The 17,953-nt window shown below is 43.2% G+C and overlaps 2 protein-coding genes across 3 annotated transcripts in view; both read left to right on the top strand.

Annotated features, from left to right (window-relative positions):
• LOC133559963 (fibroblast growth factor 6-like) overlaps positions 1-7,395 on the top strand; it is a 48,882-nt gene extending 41,487 nt beyond the window's left edge. The window contains exons 6-7 of one of the 2 annotated variants that reach the window (XM_061911954.1): positions 253-468; positions 6,375-7,395. In XM_061911954.1, the coding sequence (XP_061767938.1) occupies positions 253-429 (177 nt within the window). In that variant the 3' untranslated portion in view covers positions 430-468; positions 6,375-7,395. Of the gene's footprint in view, positions 1-252; positions 2,509-6,374 lie in introns of those variants that run through there. The other variant, XM_061911953.1, reaches the window with a different exon arrangement.
• Positions 7,396-10,446: 3,051 nt separating this feature from the next.
• Positions 10,447-14,383, top strand: fgf23 (fibroblast growth factor 23). Its single transcript, XM_061911846.1, has 3 exons — positions 10,447-10,933; positions 11,009-11,112; positions 13,932-14,383. The coding sequence occupies exons 1-3, from the start codon at positions 10,687-10,689 to the stop codon at positions 14,319-14,321; spliced, it is 741 nt and encodes a 246-aa protein (XP_061767830.1). The 5' UTR covers positions 10,447-10,686; the 3' UTR covers positions 14,322-14,383.
• Positions 14,384-17,953: the final 3,570 nt, after the last annotated feature.

Consider the following 17,953-nt stretch of genomic DNA (forward strand, 5'->3'; position numbering starts at 1 on the left):
GACAAATATGGTGGTGACTTGTCCAGGGTGTACAACACCTTCCGCCCGATTGTAGCTGAGATAGGCTCCAGCACCCCCCCGCGACCCCAGAGGTAATAACTGGTAGAAAATGGATGGATGGAGTTCTAAACTTCTATGATTGTTTTTGATATCCTGCTTTTTATCAGTCTGTGCTGCCAACTGTGACAATAAAGTTCTACTCATTACCATGTTTTTTTCGTGACTTTCTTTTTGGCCTTCTGCGTCCCCCAGAGGCTCTTTGGCGCGGAGTGCAAGTTCAAAGAGACGCTGTTGGCCAACAACTACAACGCCTACGAGTCGTTTGTTTACAAGGGCTTCTACGTGGCCCTCAGCAGGCACGGCCGGCCGCGGCGAGGCGACAAGGCCACCACCGCCTCCACCGCCACGCACTTCCTCCCTCGGCTGTGACGCCACCGTTTGCACATGTGGACTCTTTCTTTCCTCCAGGTAACACGCCGTATAGACGCCAATGTGACGAGGGGATTATAGGGGCACAAATACATAAATATATGTATATTTAGAGAGCCATCTTTGTACCGTACATTGCTGCTTCTTGGGCCTTCGCCGCTCGCTCGACTTTGCCGTGCGGATAAAAGTATTAGGACACATTTTCCTCCTGATACTTTTGTCCACAGAGTGTGGGTGTCGACATGGAAGAATTGCGACAGTAAAATGTCTTGAATTACCTCAAAGCAGCGACTTATACTAGATGAAGGATGCCTGATGAGTGAGTGTGAGCGTGTGACTTCAATGCACTACTTAGAGGTGCCTTGTAAGAGACTAGCATGTAAGAGACACCCGGCACAGTCAAAAATAGAAATGACGTTCCAGAGCCCGGGCCTCAAAGCAAGGGGGGGGGTTGAAAAGATCTCTGCTTCTTTGCTGTAATTGGAAGCATTAAGTCATTTATGGGGGAGAGCACAAGAAGAGTAAGACCTCCGTGGAGCTTCTATATCGGTCGGCAAAGATCAAACGTGAGCTGTAGAAATATTGCTTAGACGTGCTATTTAAAAAATGCAACTGTAAATACTGCGACCACTAAAGGCTTGAAAGGGACACATGTCACTGAAGAAGGAAGGGTGACCTTTGGCCTCCAGGGTGTATGAATTAGGGATGGGTTCCGAATTCTATACTTTTTTGGTCTGATTTAGGTTAAAAACAAAGAGTACCATGTTTCGATACCTTTGTTGCCCGTGACGCCACGTCTGGTTGCAGAGAATTTAAACACTTTCGAGCATACTACACCTTTCGGTAATGTTACAATTTTTCATGTCAACAACGCAAGAAGAAAATTCTTGAAAGTACAATTGAGACTCCACTTGTCAGAATGTGCTAGCTCGATACTAATTGGATATGCCTAATACATGCTACCGATTAGCATTAGCGATTTTACATGGCGATTTCAACACCTTCAAATTTAGTAACGAAAACTAGAACTAAGATGCACGTTACAATCGAACAGTTGATGCGTAATAAGTAAAATACTTAACAGTTTGTGCACTTTGTAGGTTTCAATAAAAGACAATACTGGCACATTCAACTTGTTGGCAAAGACTACCTCTTGATTGCGGCAACACACCAAGGACAAATTTAAATGAATGCATACTCGCAAATGAGACTCGAAGTGTAAGAAAACTGGATATAATATATATGGACAGCACAGTTTTATTATTAAACAATTAACATTTACTACCACAGGAACAAACACAAAAGTACGGAAAATTAGTACCGTCGAGTACCCAGGGATTGGTACTGTATCGGTTCGATGTGTAAGGTAGCCATTTCTGATGATGGGTGGTTTGTAGAATGCAGCAAATGATGTGCTTGCTAGAGAGGTAAGAAAATATAATATACAGTACATATTTCTTTTTCACCGTCTTCATCAAGCGTAAGAAAATTAAAACATTTGAGAATGAAAATAAAAATGTGGCAAAGTAGGTGCAGCACGTTAACTTCTTCAACCTCACTTCATCCGCTCTTACTTCCTGCCGGCGGACTCCAGGATGTTCTATCCATGACGCCCCCTCATCGATCAGAAAATAAACGCTGTCGAAGTCCGGATTATGAAGTAATGTCCCATATTTCATCATCCACGTCCTGTCCTCCTGCCGTCTATAAGCCTCAAAGCCGCGGAACGTCAAAAGACAAAATGATGCATGACGAGAGCACTTCTCTTGTGGAACTGCACCTTCTGCTTCTTGATTGTATCAAAATAAACTAAAGTCATCAACAAAATACCGGGGGGGAGCAGCTTTCAGCCTCGACCAAAAACGGACTGAGGAAGTTGTTTTTGTTTTGTTTGTTTGTTTTTTAAAAAGATTGTAAAACTTAAAGTACTGCTGCATGAGCCCAAATGAGCGCTGTCACCTCCTGCCTTATCGTTTGTGCTGCAAAGTCAACATCTTTATTTTTGTACATAATGTGCTGTGCACAGCCGTCCACTGTATTCCTGACAAACCAATAAAGTTTTTAATAACTCGCCGCTGACCTGGTTTGGGACTCAGCTGACTGACACACACTCTTACTATATTTGAAATCATATTCTACATGTCAATTGACACCTGATATGATGTACATACATTACTATTAGAAATGTTTTCCTTTAGTTAGATATTACATGCAATAAAATATATTTATGTATACTCAGTAGGTAACTATGTATTTATGGATACAGTACATTGATGATTCCTATCCCATTTTTCATGAGTTGAACTCAAAGATCTAAAATGTGTACTGTATGCACAAGACTTATTCCTCTCAAATATTGTTCACAAATGTGTCTAAATCTTTGTTAGTGAGCACTTCTACTTTGCCAAGATAATCCATCCCACCTCACAGGTGTGGCATATCAATATGCTGATTATTGCACAGGTGTGCCTTAGGGTGCTCACAATAAAAGGTCACTCTGAATTGTGAAGTTTTGCTTTATTGGGGGTATTGAGGGTTGAGAAAAGCAGTCAGTTTGTGGTGTGACCACCATTTGCCTCACACAGTGCTTCTTCGCTTAGAGTTGATCAGGTTGTTGATTGTGGCCTGTGCAATGTTGGTCCACTCTTTGATGGTTGTACCAAGTTGCTGGATATTGGCAGGAACTGGGATATTTTCAGCTTCCAGGAATTGTGTCGAGATCCTTGCAAAAGATCAGTTAAATAATACATAATGTTGGATATAGAGAACATACAAACCCTATATTTATTGAATTAATGATACTGAAATTCCACGACTGTGAATTTGCAAACAGCTAGAATTATACACACAGCAAACTATAACCTGAAACGTAAGGATATACAACAGTTCTTCTCGAAAAAAGAGAAGAAATGTAATGTTACAGAAAAATGTCATTTAAAACATTTGTATGCACGTTCAGCACTTAAAGGGGAACATTATCACCAGACCTATGCAAGCCTCAATATATACCTTGATGTTACAGAAAAAAGACCATGTATTTTTTTTAACCGATTTCCGAACTCTAAATGGGAGAATTTGGGCAAATTAAACGCCTTTCTGTTTATCGGTCTTTTAGCGTTGACGTCATCGAGGTAATACACCCGCCATTTTTGTTTTCACATTACAAACACCGGGTCTCAGCTCTGTTATGTTCCGTTTTTTCGACTATTTTTTGGAACCTTGGAGACATTATACCTCGTCGGTGTGTTGTCGGAGGGTGTAACAACACTAACAGGGAGGGATTCAAGTTGCACCACTGGCAAGAAATCTGCCGCCAGACCCCCATTGAATTTGCCAGAGTGTCTGCACATTTGACCGGCGATGCTAAGACAGACATGGCACAGAGATGTATGGATAACCTGCAGATGCATTTGCAACGTTTATGTCAACAAAATTACAATGGTGAGTTTTGTTGATGTTGTTGACTTATGTGCTAATCAGACATATTTGGTCACGGCATGACTGCCAGCTAATCGATGCTAACATGCTATGCTAATCGATGCTAACATGCTATTTACGCTAGCTGTATGTACATTTGAAACTAGATACCCACATTTAATGCAAAACAAACACTTACCAATCGACGGATTTAAGTTGCTCCAGTGTCACAAGATGCAAAAGTCCTGATCATTTGGTCCGCACATTTTACTGGCGATGCTAATAAGGCAGCCATGCTATGGGCCACTTCATTAGGTACACCCATGCTATGGCCGAATAGCGTCAATATTTGGTCACGGCATGACTGCCAGCTAATCGATGCAAACATGCTATTTACGCTAGCTGTATGTACATTTGAAACTAGATACCCACATTTAATGCGAAACAAACACTTACCAATCGGCGGATTTTAGTTGCTCCAGTGTCACAAGATGCAAAAGTCCTGATCATTTGGTCCGCACATTTTACTGGCGATGCTAATAAGGCAGCCATGCTATGGGCCACTTCATTAGGTACACCCATGCTATGGCCGAATAGCGTCAATATTTGGTCACGGCATGACTGCCAGCTAATCGATGCAAACATGCTATTTACGCTAGCTGTATGTACATTTGAAACTAGATACCCACATTTAATGCGAAACAAACACTTACCAATCGGCGGATTTTAGTTGCTCCAGTGTCACAAGATGCAAAAGTCCTGATCATTTGGTCCGCACATTTTACTGGCGATGCTAATAATGGACAGTCGCATCGCAAATAGCGAAAATCAAGAACATTAAAGCTTTTTTTAAGGATATTCCGGGAGGTGTAAAAAATTTTAAAAAACTTCGAAAAATAAAAAAAGCCACTGGGAACTGATTTTTATTGATTTTAACCATTTTGAAATTGTGATCATGTTCCCCTTTAAGACCTTCAGTATGTCTGTATGTGGGATTAAATTATGGAATTTATTGAGCAAAGCAATCAAAAATGTACTATGATTCACCTCAAGAAACTCTTCAAACTTAAAGTGTTTACAAAGTAGAAGAACCATGATAAACATTCAGAATTTTTCATGTGTCCTAATACTTTTATCCATCAATTCATTCATTCTCAAAATAATCTTACTCATCTCATTATATGAAATACAACTTACTTCACCAACAAAAGTTTTAACAACTGTTACGTAAAAGAAAAAGGGGAGGACTAAATAAGCTCTGCTTCTTCCTACTCCTTTTCGAACATGTTAAGTGAAACTGGAAATTGTGATGTATCGTGTTGTATGCTTGCATGTTCGAAATAAACTCAAACTTATCTCAACATGGGGCCGTGCATTGTCATACTGCAACATGAGGTGACGGTCTCGGGAGAAATGGCACAACAAAGGGGCCTCAGGATCTCGTCACGGAATCTCTGTGCATTCAAAATGCCATCAATAAAATGCACTCGCGTTCGTTGTCCATAACATACTTCTACCCATACCATAACCCCACCCCCACCATGGGCCACTCGATTCACAAGGTTAACATCAGCAAACCACTGAACTCAAACCACAGTGAAAACCAAGATTCATCCGTGAAGAGAACAGCTCTCTTAACTTGCCAGACGCCATCGAATGTGAGCAGTTGCCCGCTCAAAGTCGGTTACGACGACAAACTGCAGTCAGGTCGAGATCCCGATAAGGACGACAAGCATACCGATGAGCTTGCCTGTGACGCTTTCACACAGTTTGTGCAGAAATTATTTGGTTATGCAAACCAATTCTTGCAGCAACTGTCCAGGTGGCTGGTCTCAGACAATAATGGAGGTGCATCTGCTGGAAGTGTAGGTCCGGGGCTGGTGTGGTTACACGTGGTCTGCGGTTGTAAGGCCGGTTGGATGTACTGCCAAATTCTCTGAAACGCCTTTGGAGATGGCATACGATTGAGAAATGAACATTCGATTCCTGCAGTCAGCATGCCAACTGCATGCTCCCTCAAAATTTGAGACATCTGTGGCATTGTGCTGTGTGATTAAACTGCATATTTCAGAGTGGCATTCTATGGTGGGTAGCATTAGGCACACCTTTGCAATAATCTTGCTGTTTAATCAGCATATTGATATGCCACACCTGTGAGGTGGGACGGATTATCTTGGCAAATAAGAAATGCTCACAAACACAGATTTAGACCCATTTGTGAAAATTTTTTGGGAGTAACAGGTCTTTTGTGTGTAAGGTAAAAATTTTAGACATTTTGAGTTCAACTCGTGTGTGTGTGTGTGTGTGTGTGTGTGTGTGTGTGTGTGCGCGTGTGTGTGTGCGTGTGTGTGTGTGTGTGTGTGTCCATCCATCCATTTCCTACCGCTTGTGTATATTTTTTTATTCATTTATTTTTTTTCCAACAAAAAAGTTCTGGTGTCAAGTGATTTATTTTGGTAATTTTTTTTTCGTCTGAAAATATTTATTTTTTTTGCAAATATTTTTTTTTTCTTTTTTTCCGGGTGCAGATCCATTCTTTGCGTGGCGCAGTGGGAGAGTGGCCGTGCGCAACCCGAGGGTCACTGGTTCAATCCCCATCTAGTACCAACCTCGTCACGTCCGTTGTGTCCTGAGCAAGACACTTCACCCTTGCTCCTGATGGGTGCTGGTTGGCGCCTTGCATGGCAGCTCCCTCCATCAGTGTGTGAATGTGTGTGTGAATGGGTAAATGTGGAAGTAGTGTCAAAGCGCTTTGAGTACCTTGAAGGTAGAAAAGCGCTATACAAGTACAACCCATTTATCATTTATTTTATTTATTTGTGTGATCGCATCAAAAGAAACACATTTCTCCATACAATATTGCATATTTTAAATCGGTTATGTTCAAACTCTGAGCTTCACCCTCATTAATGTCAATTGAATGCAGTTCTTCTCAAACGGTGCGGCGGGAACACGGTGTGATGCCAGGGGGGTGCGTGTGTGAACATGCTTTATCAGTATCATGCATCACACACCATTTTTAAAAGATTTTTGCTACAAATTGTGCTCATTGTAGTCATTAATCCTGACTCTCATTTTGATTCAACAAATGTTCAGTACAAATTGTTTAATTTTTTATTTTTGTTTTGTATGTTAAAAAAAAAGTTAAAGTACCAATGATTGTCACACACACACTAGGTGTGGCGAAATTTGTCCTCTGCATTTGACCCATCCTCTTGTTCACCCCCTGGGAGGTGAGGGGAGCAGTGGGCAGCAGCGGTGCCACGCCCAGGAAACATTTATGGTGATTTAAACCCCAATTCCAACCCTTGATGCTGAGTGCCAAGCAGGGAAGTAATGGGTCCCATTTTTATAGTCTTTGGTATGACTCGGCCGGGGTTTGAACTCCCAACCTACTGATCTCAGGGCGGACACTCTAACCACTAGGCCACTGAGAGGCAAAAAGCATTGTTAAAGTATCTAATTCTCTTTTCCATCCATCCCATCCATTTTCTACCGCTTATTCCCTTTGGGGTCGCAGGGGGCGCTGGCGCCTATCTCAGCTACAATCGCGCGGAAGGCAGAGTACACCCTGGACAAGTCGCTACTTCATCGCAGGGCCAACACAGATAGACAGACAACATTCACACTCACATTCACACACTAGGGCCAATTTAGTGTTGCCAATCAATAATTCTCTTTTTGTTTATTAAATGTTAAGGTTACAATGTTATCCATCCATCCATCCATTTTCTACCGCTTATTCCCCTTTAGGGTCGCGGGGGGCGCTGGCGCCTATCTCAGCTACAATCGGGCGTAAGGCGGGGTACACCCTGGACAAGTCGCCACCTCATCACAGGGCCAACACAGATAGACAGACAACATTCACACTCACATTCACACACTAGGACCAATTTATTGTTGCCAATTGGTGTATTTATAACAATATTATGAATAAATGATACTATTGATAGTCGTTGGGTGGAGGGGGGAATGTTTCCTCCTATATTGAGAAGCACTTATTTATTGTATAGAATCACGGGTAATATTGTTTTTTTTTTCTCAAAGTGTCCTAAGAGGACAGAGAAATAGCGCCCTCTGCTGGACAAACCATAAAAGTGTAGCACAGGTAAACATCCATCCCATCCATTTTCTACTGCTTATTCCCTTTCGGGGTTGTGGGGGGCGCTGGCGCCTATCTCAGCTACAATCGGGCGGAAGGCAGGGTACACCCTGGACAAGTCGCCACCTCATCGCAGGGCCAACACAGATAGACAGACAACATTCACACTCACATTCACACACTAGGGCCAATTTAGTGTTGCCAATCAACCTATCCCCAGGTGCATGTCTTTGGAGGTGGGAGGAAGCCGGAGTACCCGGAGGGAACCCACGCATTCACGGGGAGAACATGCAAACTCCACACAGAAAGATCCCGAGCCTGGATTTGAACCCAGGACTGCAGGAACTTCGTATTGTGAGGCAGACGCACTAACCCCTCTTCCACCGTGAAGCCCACAGGTAAACAATCAATGTTTATTTATATAACCCTAAATCACTAGGTTCTCAAAGGGCTGCACAAACCACAACGACATTCTCGGTAGAGCCCACATAAGGGCAAGGAAAAACTCACCCCAGTGGGACGTCGGTGACAGTGACAATGATGACTATTGAGAAACCTTGGAGAGGACCGTATATATATAGGCAACCCCCAGGGGACCGAAAGCAATGGATGTCGAGCGGTTCTAACATGATACTGTGAAAGTTCGATCCATACCGTGAGAGTCCAGTCCAAAGTGGATCCAACACAGTAGCGAGAGTCCCGTCCATAGTGGAGGCGGATCAGCAGCGCAGAGATGTCCCCAGTTGATTCACAGGCGAGCGGTCCATCCTGGGTCCCGACTCTGGATGAGTGGTCCATCCTGGGTCCCAACTCTGGATGAGTGGTCCATCCTGGATCCCGACTCTGGGCGAGCGGTCCATCCTGGGTCCCGACTCTGGACGAGCGGTCCATCCTGGGTCTTGACTCTGGACGAGTGGTCCATCCTGGGTCCCGACTCTGGACGAGCGGTCCATCCTGGGTCCCGACTCTGGACGAGCGGTCCATCCTGGGTCCCGACTCTGGACGAGCGGTCCATCCTGGGTCTTGACTCTGGACGAGCGGTCCATCCTGGGTCTTGACTCTGGATGAGCGGTCCATTCTGGGTCCCGACTCTGGATGAGCGGTCCATCCTGCGTCCCGACTCTGGATGAGCGGTCCATCCTGGGTCACGACTCTGGACGAGCGGTCCATCCTGGGTCCCGACTCTGGACGAGCACTCCATCCTGGGTCCCGACTCTGGGCGAGCGCTCCATCCTGGGTCCCGACTCTGGGCGAGCGCTCCATCCTGGGTCCCGACTCTGGACGAGCGGTCCATCCTGGGTCCCGACTCTGGACGAGCGGTCCATCCTGGGTCCCGACTCTGGACGAGCGGTCCATCCTGGGTCTTGACTCTGGACGAGCGGTCCATCCTGGGTCCCGACTCTGGACGAGCGGTCCATCCTGGGTCCCGACTCTGGACGAGCGCTCCATCCTGGGTCCCGACTCTGGACGAGCGGTCCATCCTGGGTCCCGACTCTGGACGAGCGGTCCATCCTGGGTCCCGACTCTGGACGAGCGGTCCATCCTGGGTCCCGACTCTGGGCGAGCGCTCCGTCCTGGGTCCCGACTCTGGACGAGCGCTCCGTCCTGGGTCCCGACTCTGGACGAGCGGTCCGTCCTGGGTCCCGACTCTGGACGAGCGGTCCATCCTGGGTCCCGACTCTGGACGAGCGCTCCATCCTGGGTCCCGACTCTGGACGAGCGGTCCATCCTGGGTCCCGACTCTGGACGAGCGGTCCATCCTGGGTCCCGACTCTGGACGAGCGGTCCATCCTGGATCCCGACTCTGGGCGAGCGGTCCATCCTGGGTCCCGACTCTGGACGAGCGCTCCATCCTGGGTCCCGACTCTGGGCGAGCGGTCCATCCTGGGTCCCGACTCTGGACGAGCGCTCCATCCTGGGTCCCGACTCTGGACGAGCGGTCCATCCTGGGTCCCGACTCTGGACGAGCGGTTCATCCTGGGTCCCGACTCTGGACGAGCGGTCCATCCTGGGTCCCGACTCTGGACGAGCGGTCCATCCTGGGTCCCGACTCTGGGCGAGCGGTCCATCCTGGGTCCCGACTCTGGACGAGCGGTCCATCCTGGGTCCCGACTCTGGGCGAGCGGTCCATCCTGGGTCCCGACTCTGGACGAGCGGTCCATCCTGGGTCCCGACTCTGGGCGAGCGGTCCATCCTGGGTCACGACTCTGGACGAGCGGTCCATCCTGGGTCCCGACTCTGGGCGAGCGGTCCATCCTGGGTCTTGACTCTGGACAGCCAGTACTTCATCCATGGCCACCGGACCGGACCCCCTCCACAAGGGAGAGTGGGACGGAGGACAAGCTCCGGAAATACATGTTTAATTTTTTTCATACGCAACATTAAATCAATCTTATTAAGGTTTGATTATTCTCTCCCCCCCCACCCCCCCTCCTGGTGTGAGGAACAAGAACAAGATTTTTTTAAAGGCATTTCCAGCCGCAAGTGACTTAATTGTCCACAAGGGGGCGGCAGTAATGGCGAGTCCAAAAAAAGATGCGAGTTGCGGACCAGGGACGTAAACACGCCCAGGTGGAAGTGGTCCTTCCGCCGCTGCAAAGCCGCACATCTGCTTTCGGGGGCGAGTTGGGTGTTGTTGTTTTTTTTCCCGCGCCAAGGATGGGAGCAGGGGTGGCACCGCGCGGGTTCTTAAAGAGCAAATGTGCGGACTCTGAGGACAAGCAGACCTCTGCAGCAGGATGGAGGAGCACAGGACACCAGCAGCGTGGACGACCACACTCGCCCCGTGGATGCTCGTCTCGCTGGCCCTGGCGCAGGGCGTCCCGGGCGGGGTCGCGGCCCCCAACCCGTCCCCCCTGCTGGGCTCCAACTGGGGCAGCCCGCGCAGGTACGTCCACCTGCAGACCTCCACGGAGCTCAGCAACTTCTACTTGGAGATCAAGCCGGACGGGAGCGTGCGAAAGACCCCCAGCAGGGGTCCCTACAGTACGTGGTCACTCTTGCACGCGCAATCCGCTCATCTTTCAGCTGGTCCAACTCTTGCTTGCCGGCTGTTCGCAGGCGTCGTCACGCTGAAGGCCGATACCAGGGAGCGTCTCGCCATCCTGGGCGTGAAGAGCAGCCGATATCTCTGCATGGACTTGGATGGAACACCTTTCAGCTCAGTCAGTTCTCTTTGTTATCGATTTACAGCAATGTTTGTCTTTGCATTTCAAAACTATTGTCTGAAATGGGGGTACTTGAAGGTATGCCAAGAGATTTTTAAAAAATATTCTAAAAATAGCAACAGTTCAAAAATCCTTTATAGATATGTTTATTAAATAATACTTGAAGAAAATATGAATGTAAATTCATAAACTGTGGGGAAAAAAAATTACAACAATGCAATATTCAGTGTTGACAGCTAGATTTTTTTGTGCACATGTTCCATAAATATTGATGTTAAATATTCCTTATTTTTTGTGAAGAAATGTTTAGAATTCAATTATATTACAATCCCCAAAGAGGGCACTTTAAGTTGATGATTACTTCTATGTGTAGAAATCTTTATTTATAATTGAATCACTTGTTGGTTTTTCAACAAGTTTTTAGTTATTTTTATATCTTTTTTCCCAAATAGTTCAAGAAAGACCACTACAAATGAGCAATATTTTGCACTGTTATACAATTTAATAAATCAGAAACTGATGACATAGTGCTGTATTTTACTTCTTTATCTCTTTTTTTTTCAACCAAAAATGCTTTGCTCTGATTAGGGGGTATTTGAATTAAAAAAATGTTCACAGGGGGTACATCACTGAAAAAAGGTTGAGAACCACTGTTCTAAAAGAAGAAAATTATATTTATCAAATAGGAAAACATGATTTAATTTAAAAATAATTTTGAAAATATGATGAAAACATGTATTGCAGCGGATATAAAAACAAATGTATAAATGTAAAATATAAGATAAAACTAGATACAAATGAGGAGTAAAAAGGATAAATGTATAAAAAATATATAATATTAGTATAAGGCAGTGGTTCTCAACCTTTTTTCAGTGGCGTACCCCCTGTGAACATTTTTTTAATTCAAGTACCCCCTAATCCGAGCAAAGCATTTTTGGTTGGAAAAAAGAGATAAAGAAGTAAAATACAGCACTATGTCATCAGTTTCTGGTTTATTAAATTGTATAACAGTGCAAAATATTGCTCATTTGTAGTGGTCTTTCTTGAACTATTTGGGGGAAAAAAAGAAATAAAAATAACTAAAAACTTGTTGAAAAATGAACAAGTGATTCAATTATAAATAAAGATTTCTACACATAGAAGTAATCATCAACTTAAAGTGCCCTCTTTGGGGATTGTAATAGAGATCCATCTGGATTCATCAACTTAATTCTAAACATTTCTTCACAAAAAAAGAAATATTTAACATCAATATTTATGGAACATGTCCACAAAAAATCTAGCTGTCAACACTGAATATTGCATTGTTGTATTTCTTTTCACAGTTTATGAACTTACATTTATATTTTGTTGATGTATTATTCAATAGATATGTTTATAAAGGATTTTTAATTTCTTGCTATTTTTACAATATTTAAAAAAAAATCTCACGTACCCCTTGGCATACCTTCAAGTACCCCCAGGGGTACGCATGCCGCCATTTGAGAACCACTGGTCTAAGGAACATCAAATGTATTTATAATGTGGAATATGAGCCCATAAAAAAAAACGAGAATAAGTTTAAACAAGTTGGAAGAATGTAAGGAAAATATACACAACGGTTAATACTAAAGAAAATATACAATCATTAACATACCTACTGCATTCATGAAGTACTTTACCCACACTGTACTTCAATATAAAATATGAAAAAAACATCAAATGTGTACAGTATATACTCCAAAAGTCAAACATAATACTGTAGTTCTAAAATACGTCATCAAATATATTAATATAATCTACTTAGAAAAATGCTACAATAACTGAAATTATAATGACAAATCAAAACATTATTAAATATGTAGTCAAATAATATTAATTCTGATGTATTTATTTTTCATAATATTAGACAGAAAAGATGAGGGGGAGGATTTTAAGGATAATAGCAAATAAATCATGCAATATGGGACTAATATAATAAAATGAATAGTGTCAAATAAGAAATATATAAAAATAAGATGAGCAAAATAATACAGGTTCTAAGAATATGTTGAAAAATGCATGAATAAAATAAGAAAGATATAAAAAGGGCAAATGGATTTTAAATATAACAATGCAGTAGAATGAAATATGTTAAAAATAAAACATGCAAAAATGACAACGAAATGAAAGTTGTGTAAATAAAATTAGAAACATGGAAAAATAAATGTAAGATATTTAAATATTAAATTAAGTGAAAAGTGTTTGTAAAAAATTGTTGAAAAAAATCAAAGACACAAATATCTATATAAAAACATTAAATACGATGAAATATGTTCCTAAAGAAATTAAAAAAAAATAAAACCAAACAAAAAATAAATTTAAAATATGTAAAATTATTGAAATTTTTTTTTTAAATGACAAATGTAATGTATATAAAAATAGTGAATACAATTAAAGATGTTCATAAAAATATGTTGAAAGATAAAACCTATTAAAAGAAACAAATACATGTAAAATATATTTTAAACATCATTAAATGAAATGGAATGTGTTGAACATAAAACTTTAGATGTAAAATATACCAGAATGGTGAATAAAATGGAAAATGCTCATAAAGATGAAGTTGAAAATAAGAGATAAAAATATCAAATAAATGTAAAATATATAAGAATAATGAGTCAAATGAAAGACGTCCATACAGAAAGCAGTAAGACTAAATGTTGAAAATAAGACATACACGAAGCACAAATAAATGTAAAAATATTAAATGAAATAAAATAGGTTTTCTAGAGGCTATGTTTGAAAATAAAAGATACAAATCTGAAAGTGTTAATGAGCGAGTTGATGTTTTGCAGTCGGTGTGTCTCCGTGACGACTGTCTGTTTGACCACAAACTGCTGGAGAACAACCGGGACGTGTTCTACTCCAGTCGGACCGGCATCTTGTTCAACCTGGAAGGTTCCCGCCAGGTGTTCTCTGCGGGCCTCAACCTGCCGCAGACCTCGCTCTTCCTGCCCAAGAAGAGCACCGTGCCTCTGGAGCGCCTCCTGCTGCACAGAGAGAAGAGGAACCGCCTGCCGGACGTCGCCGAGGCCTCGGACTCCAGGGCCGAGCCGGAGCAAGAGGCGGAGGTCGGGGATGAAGCGAGGAACGCGTCCTGGGAGATCCTTCCGGACCCGCACGACCCGTGGAGCGTTCACTCGGCTAACCCCGCCAGCCCCAGGAGCACCGGGACCGTGGGATGACCTTTGACCTGTGAGTGTCTCCTTTTTGTCCTCACAAGTCCAAACTTTTATGAGCGACTTGACTCGGTGGACCCTTTTTTTTTTTTTTTTTTTTTTTTTGCACACTTCATGTACATTTAGGACAATATGACGCTTATTCAGAAGGAATACTTGATCAAAGGCTTGAGATGATTGTACATTTTCAGGCCACATTGGGCACACCTGCAACACCATGACTACGTTCACTCAATATTTTGAACAACACAACACTGCAACATACATTCATACACACACTTAAAGGCCTACTAAAACCCACTACTACCCACCACGCAGTCTGATAGTTTATATATCAATGATGAAATATTAACATTGCAACACATGCCAATACGGCCTTTTTAGTTGACTAAATTGCAATTTTAAATTTCGCGCGAAATATCCTGTTGAAAACGTCGGTATGATGACGCCCGCGCATGACATCACGGATTGTAGCGGACATGTTCTTCCAGCACCGATAACAGCTATAAGTAGTCTGCTTTAATCGCATAATTACACAGTATTCCGGACATCTGTGTTGCTGAATCTTTTGCAATTTGTTCAATTAATAATGGAGACGTCAAAGAAGAAAGATGTAAGTGGCCGCCTTTAGCAACACAAACACAGCCGGTGTTTCCTTGTTTACATTCGGCTCTTACCGTAGTTATGAGCGGAGAGCCTGCGTCGTGCGTCCTGCAGCTGCGGACTCTCTTGCCTCCTCCCATCGGCCGCCACCGACCGTCTGATGCTTACACCATGGAGGGGGGGGAAACAAAAAATCTCAGCCCGGCTGCCTTGCCTCGTCGAGAAACGTGGCTTCCCTCAGAAACACTGGAGGTCACCACACCCCTCCGACTTTTAAGTATGACCATATAATCTCACTAAAACACTAGTAACACAATAAGCAGATATGGGATTTTCCAGAATTATCCTAGTCCATCCATCCATCCATTTTCTACCGCTTATTCCCTTTTAGGGGTCGCGGGGGGCGCTGGCGCCTATCTCAGCTACAATCGGGCAGAAGGCGGGGTACACCCTGGACAAGTCGCCACCTCATCACAGGGCCAACACAGATAGACAGACAACATTCACACTCACATTCACACACTAGGGCCAATTTAGTGTTGCCAATCAACCTATCCCCAGGTGCATGTCTTTGGAAGTGGGAGGAAGCCGGAGTACCCGGAGGGAACCCACGCATTCACGGGGAGAACATGCAAACTCCACACAGAAAGATCCCGAGCCTGGATTTGAACCCAGGACTGCAGGACCTTCGTATTGTGAGGCAGACGCACTAACCCCTCTGCCACCGTGAAGCCCAATTATCCTAGTAAATGTGTCTAATAACATCTGAATCGCTCCCACTGCCCTCGCCTTTTTTGTTTTTTCTAGTCCTTCACTCTCCCTATCCTCATCCACGAATCTTTCATCCTCGCTCAAATTAATGGGGAAATCGTCGCTTTCTCGGTCCGAATCGCTCTCGCTGCTGGTGGCCATGATTGTAAATAATGTTCAGATGTGAGGAGCTCCACAACCCGGGACGTCACGCGCACATCGTCTGCTACTTCCGGTACAGGCAAGGCTTTTTTATTAGCGACCAAAAGTTGCGAACTTTATCGTGGATGTTCTCTACTAAATCCTTCCAGCAAAAATATGGCAATATCGCGAAATGATCAAGTATGACACATAGAACGGACCTGCTATCCCCGTTTAAATAAGAAAATCTCATTTCAGTAGGCCTTTAAATCCCAGTTGTTTGGAGCAGGTGTGCCTAATGAAAAGACACAAAGAAGTGATGTAAATATTAATTCGTACACTGAAAAGTTTTTGTAGATTTGACCGTAAAAAAGTGGCAGCTCAGTCACCAGAATTTACTAAACCAGAAGTGGAACCGTTTTTCCATTTACAGTAATACACTGTAAAAACGGTTGTAGATTTCACCGTTTAAAAAAATGGTATTTACTCACCATACATTTTACAGTAAGATTATGACTCTCACACTATTATGTTGGATCCACTATGGACTGGACTCTCACTATTATGTTACAAACTTCATTTCCATATGAGTTGGGGAATTGTGTTAGATGTAAATATAAACAGAATACAATGATTTGCAAATCATTTTCAACCCATATTCAGTTGAATATGCTACAAAGACAACATATTTGATGTTCAAACTGATAATCTTTTTTGTGCAAATAATCATTAACTTTAGAATTTGATGCCAGCAACACGTGACAAAGAAGTTGGGAAAGGTGGCAATAAATAATGATAAAGTTGAGGAATGCTTATCAAACACTTATATGGAACATCCCACAGGTGTGCAGGCTAATTGGGAACAGGTGGGTGCCATGATTGGGTATAAAAGCAGCTTTCATGAAATGCTAAGTAATTCACAAACAAGGATGGGGCGAGGGTCACCAATTTGTAAGAAAATTGTCGAACAGTTTTAGAACAACATTTCTCAACGAGCTATAGCAAGGAATTTAGGGATTTTACCATCTATGGTCCGTAAAATCATCAAAAAGTTCATAGAATCTGGAGAAATCACTGCACATAAGCCATGATATTACGGACTTTTGATCCCTCAGGCGGTACTGCATCAAACACCCGACATCAGTGTGTAAAGGATATCACCACATGGGCTCAGGAACACTTCATAAAACCACTGTCAGTAACTACAGTTGGTCGCTTCATCTGTAAGTGCAAGATAAAACTCTGCTATGCAAAGCAAAACCCATTTATCAACAATATCCTGAAACGCCGCCGTCTTGGCTGGGCCCGAGCTCACCTGAGATGGACTGATGCAAAGTGGAAAGGTGTTCTGTGGTCTGACGAGTCCACATTTCAAATTATATTTGGAAACAGAGGACGTGGTGTCCTCCGGATCAAAGAGGAAAATAACCATTAGGATTGTTATAGGTGCAAAGTTCAAAAGCCAGCATCTGTGATGGTATTAGTGCCCAAGGCATGGGTAACTTACACATCTGTGAAGGCACCATTAATGCTGAAAGGTCCATACAGGTTTTGGAGCAACATATGTTGTCATCCAAGCAAGGTTATCATGGACGCCCCTGCTTATTTCAGCACGTGTTACAACAGCGTGGCTTTGTAAAAATAGAGTGTGGGTACTTTCCTGGCCCGCCTGCAGCCCAGACCTGTCTCCAATCAAAATGTGTGGCGCATTATGAAGTGTAAAATACGACAGCGGAGACCCCGGACTGTTGAACGACTGAAGCTCTACATAAAACAAGAATGGGAAAGAATTCCACTTTCAAAGCTTCAACAATTAGTTTCCTCAGTTCCCAACCGTTTATTGAGTGTTGTTAAAAGAAAAGATGATGTAACACAGTGGTGAACATGCCCTTTCCCAACTACTTTGGCACGTGTTGCAGCCAGGAAATTCTAAGTTAATTATTATTTGCAAAAAAAAATAAAGTTTATGAGTTTGAACATCAAATTTCTTGTCTTTGTAGTGCATTCAATTGAATATGGGTTGAAAAGGATTTGCAAATCATTGTATTCCGTTTATATTTACATCTAACACAATTTCCCAACTCATATGGAAACGGGGTTTGTAGATCCACTATGGACCGGACTCTCACTATTATGTTAGATCC

Source organism: Nerophis ophidion, linkage group LG10, assembly GCF_033978795.1.
Source record: "Nerophis ophidion isolate RoL-2023_Sa linkage group LG10, RoL_Noph_v1.0, whole genome shotgun sequence".
NCBI classification, from domain to species: Eukaryota; Metazoa; Chordata; class Actinopteri; order Syngnathiformes; family Syngnathidae; genus Nerophis; species Nerophis ophidion.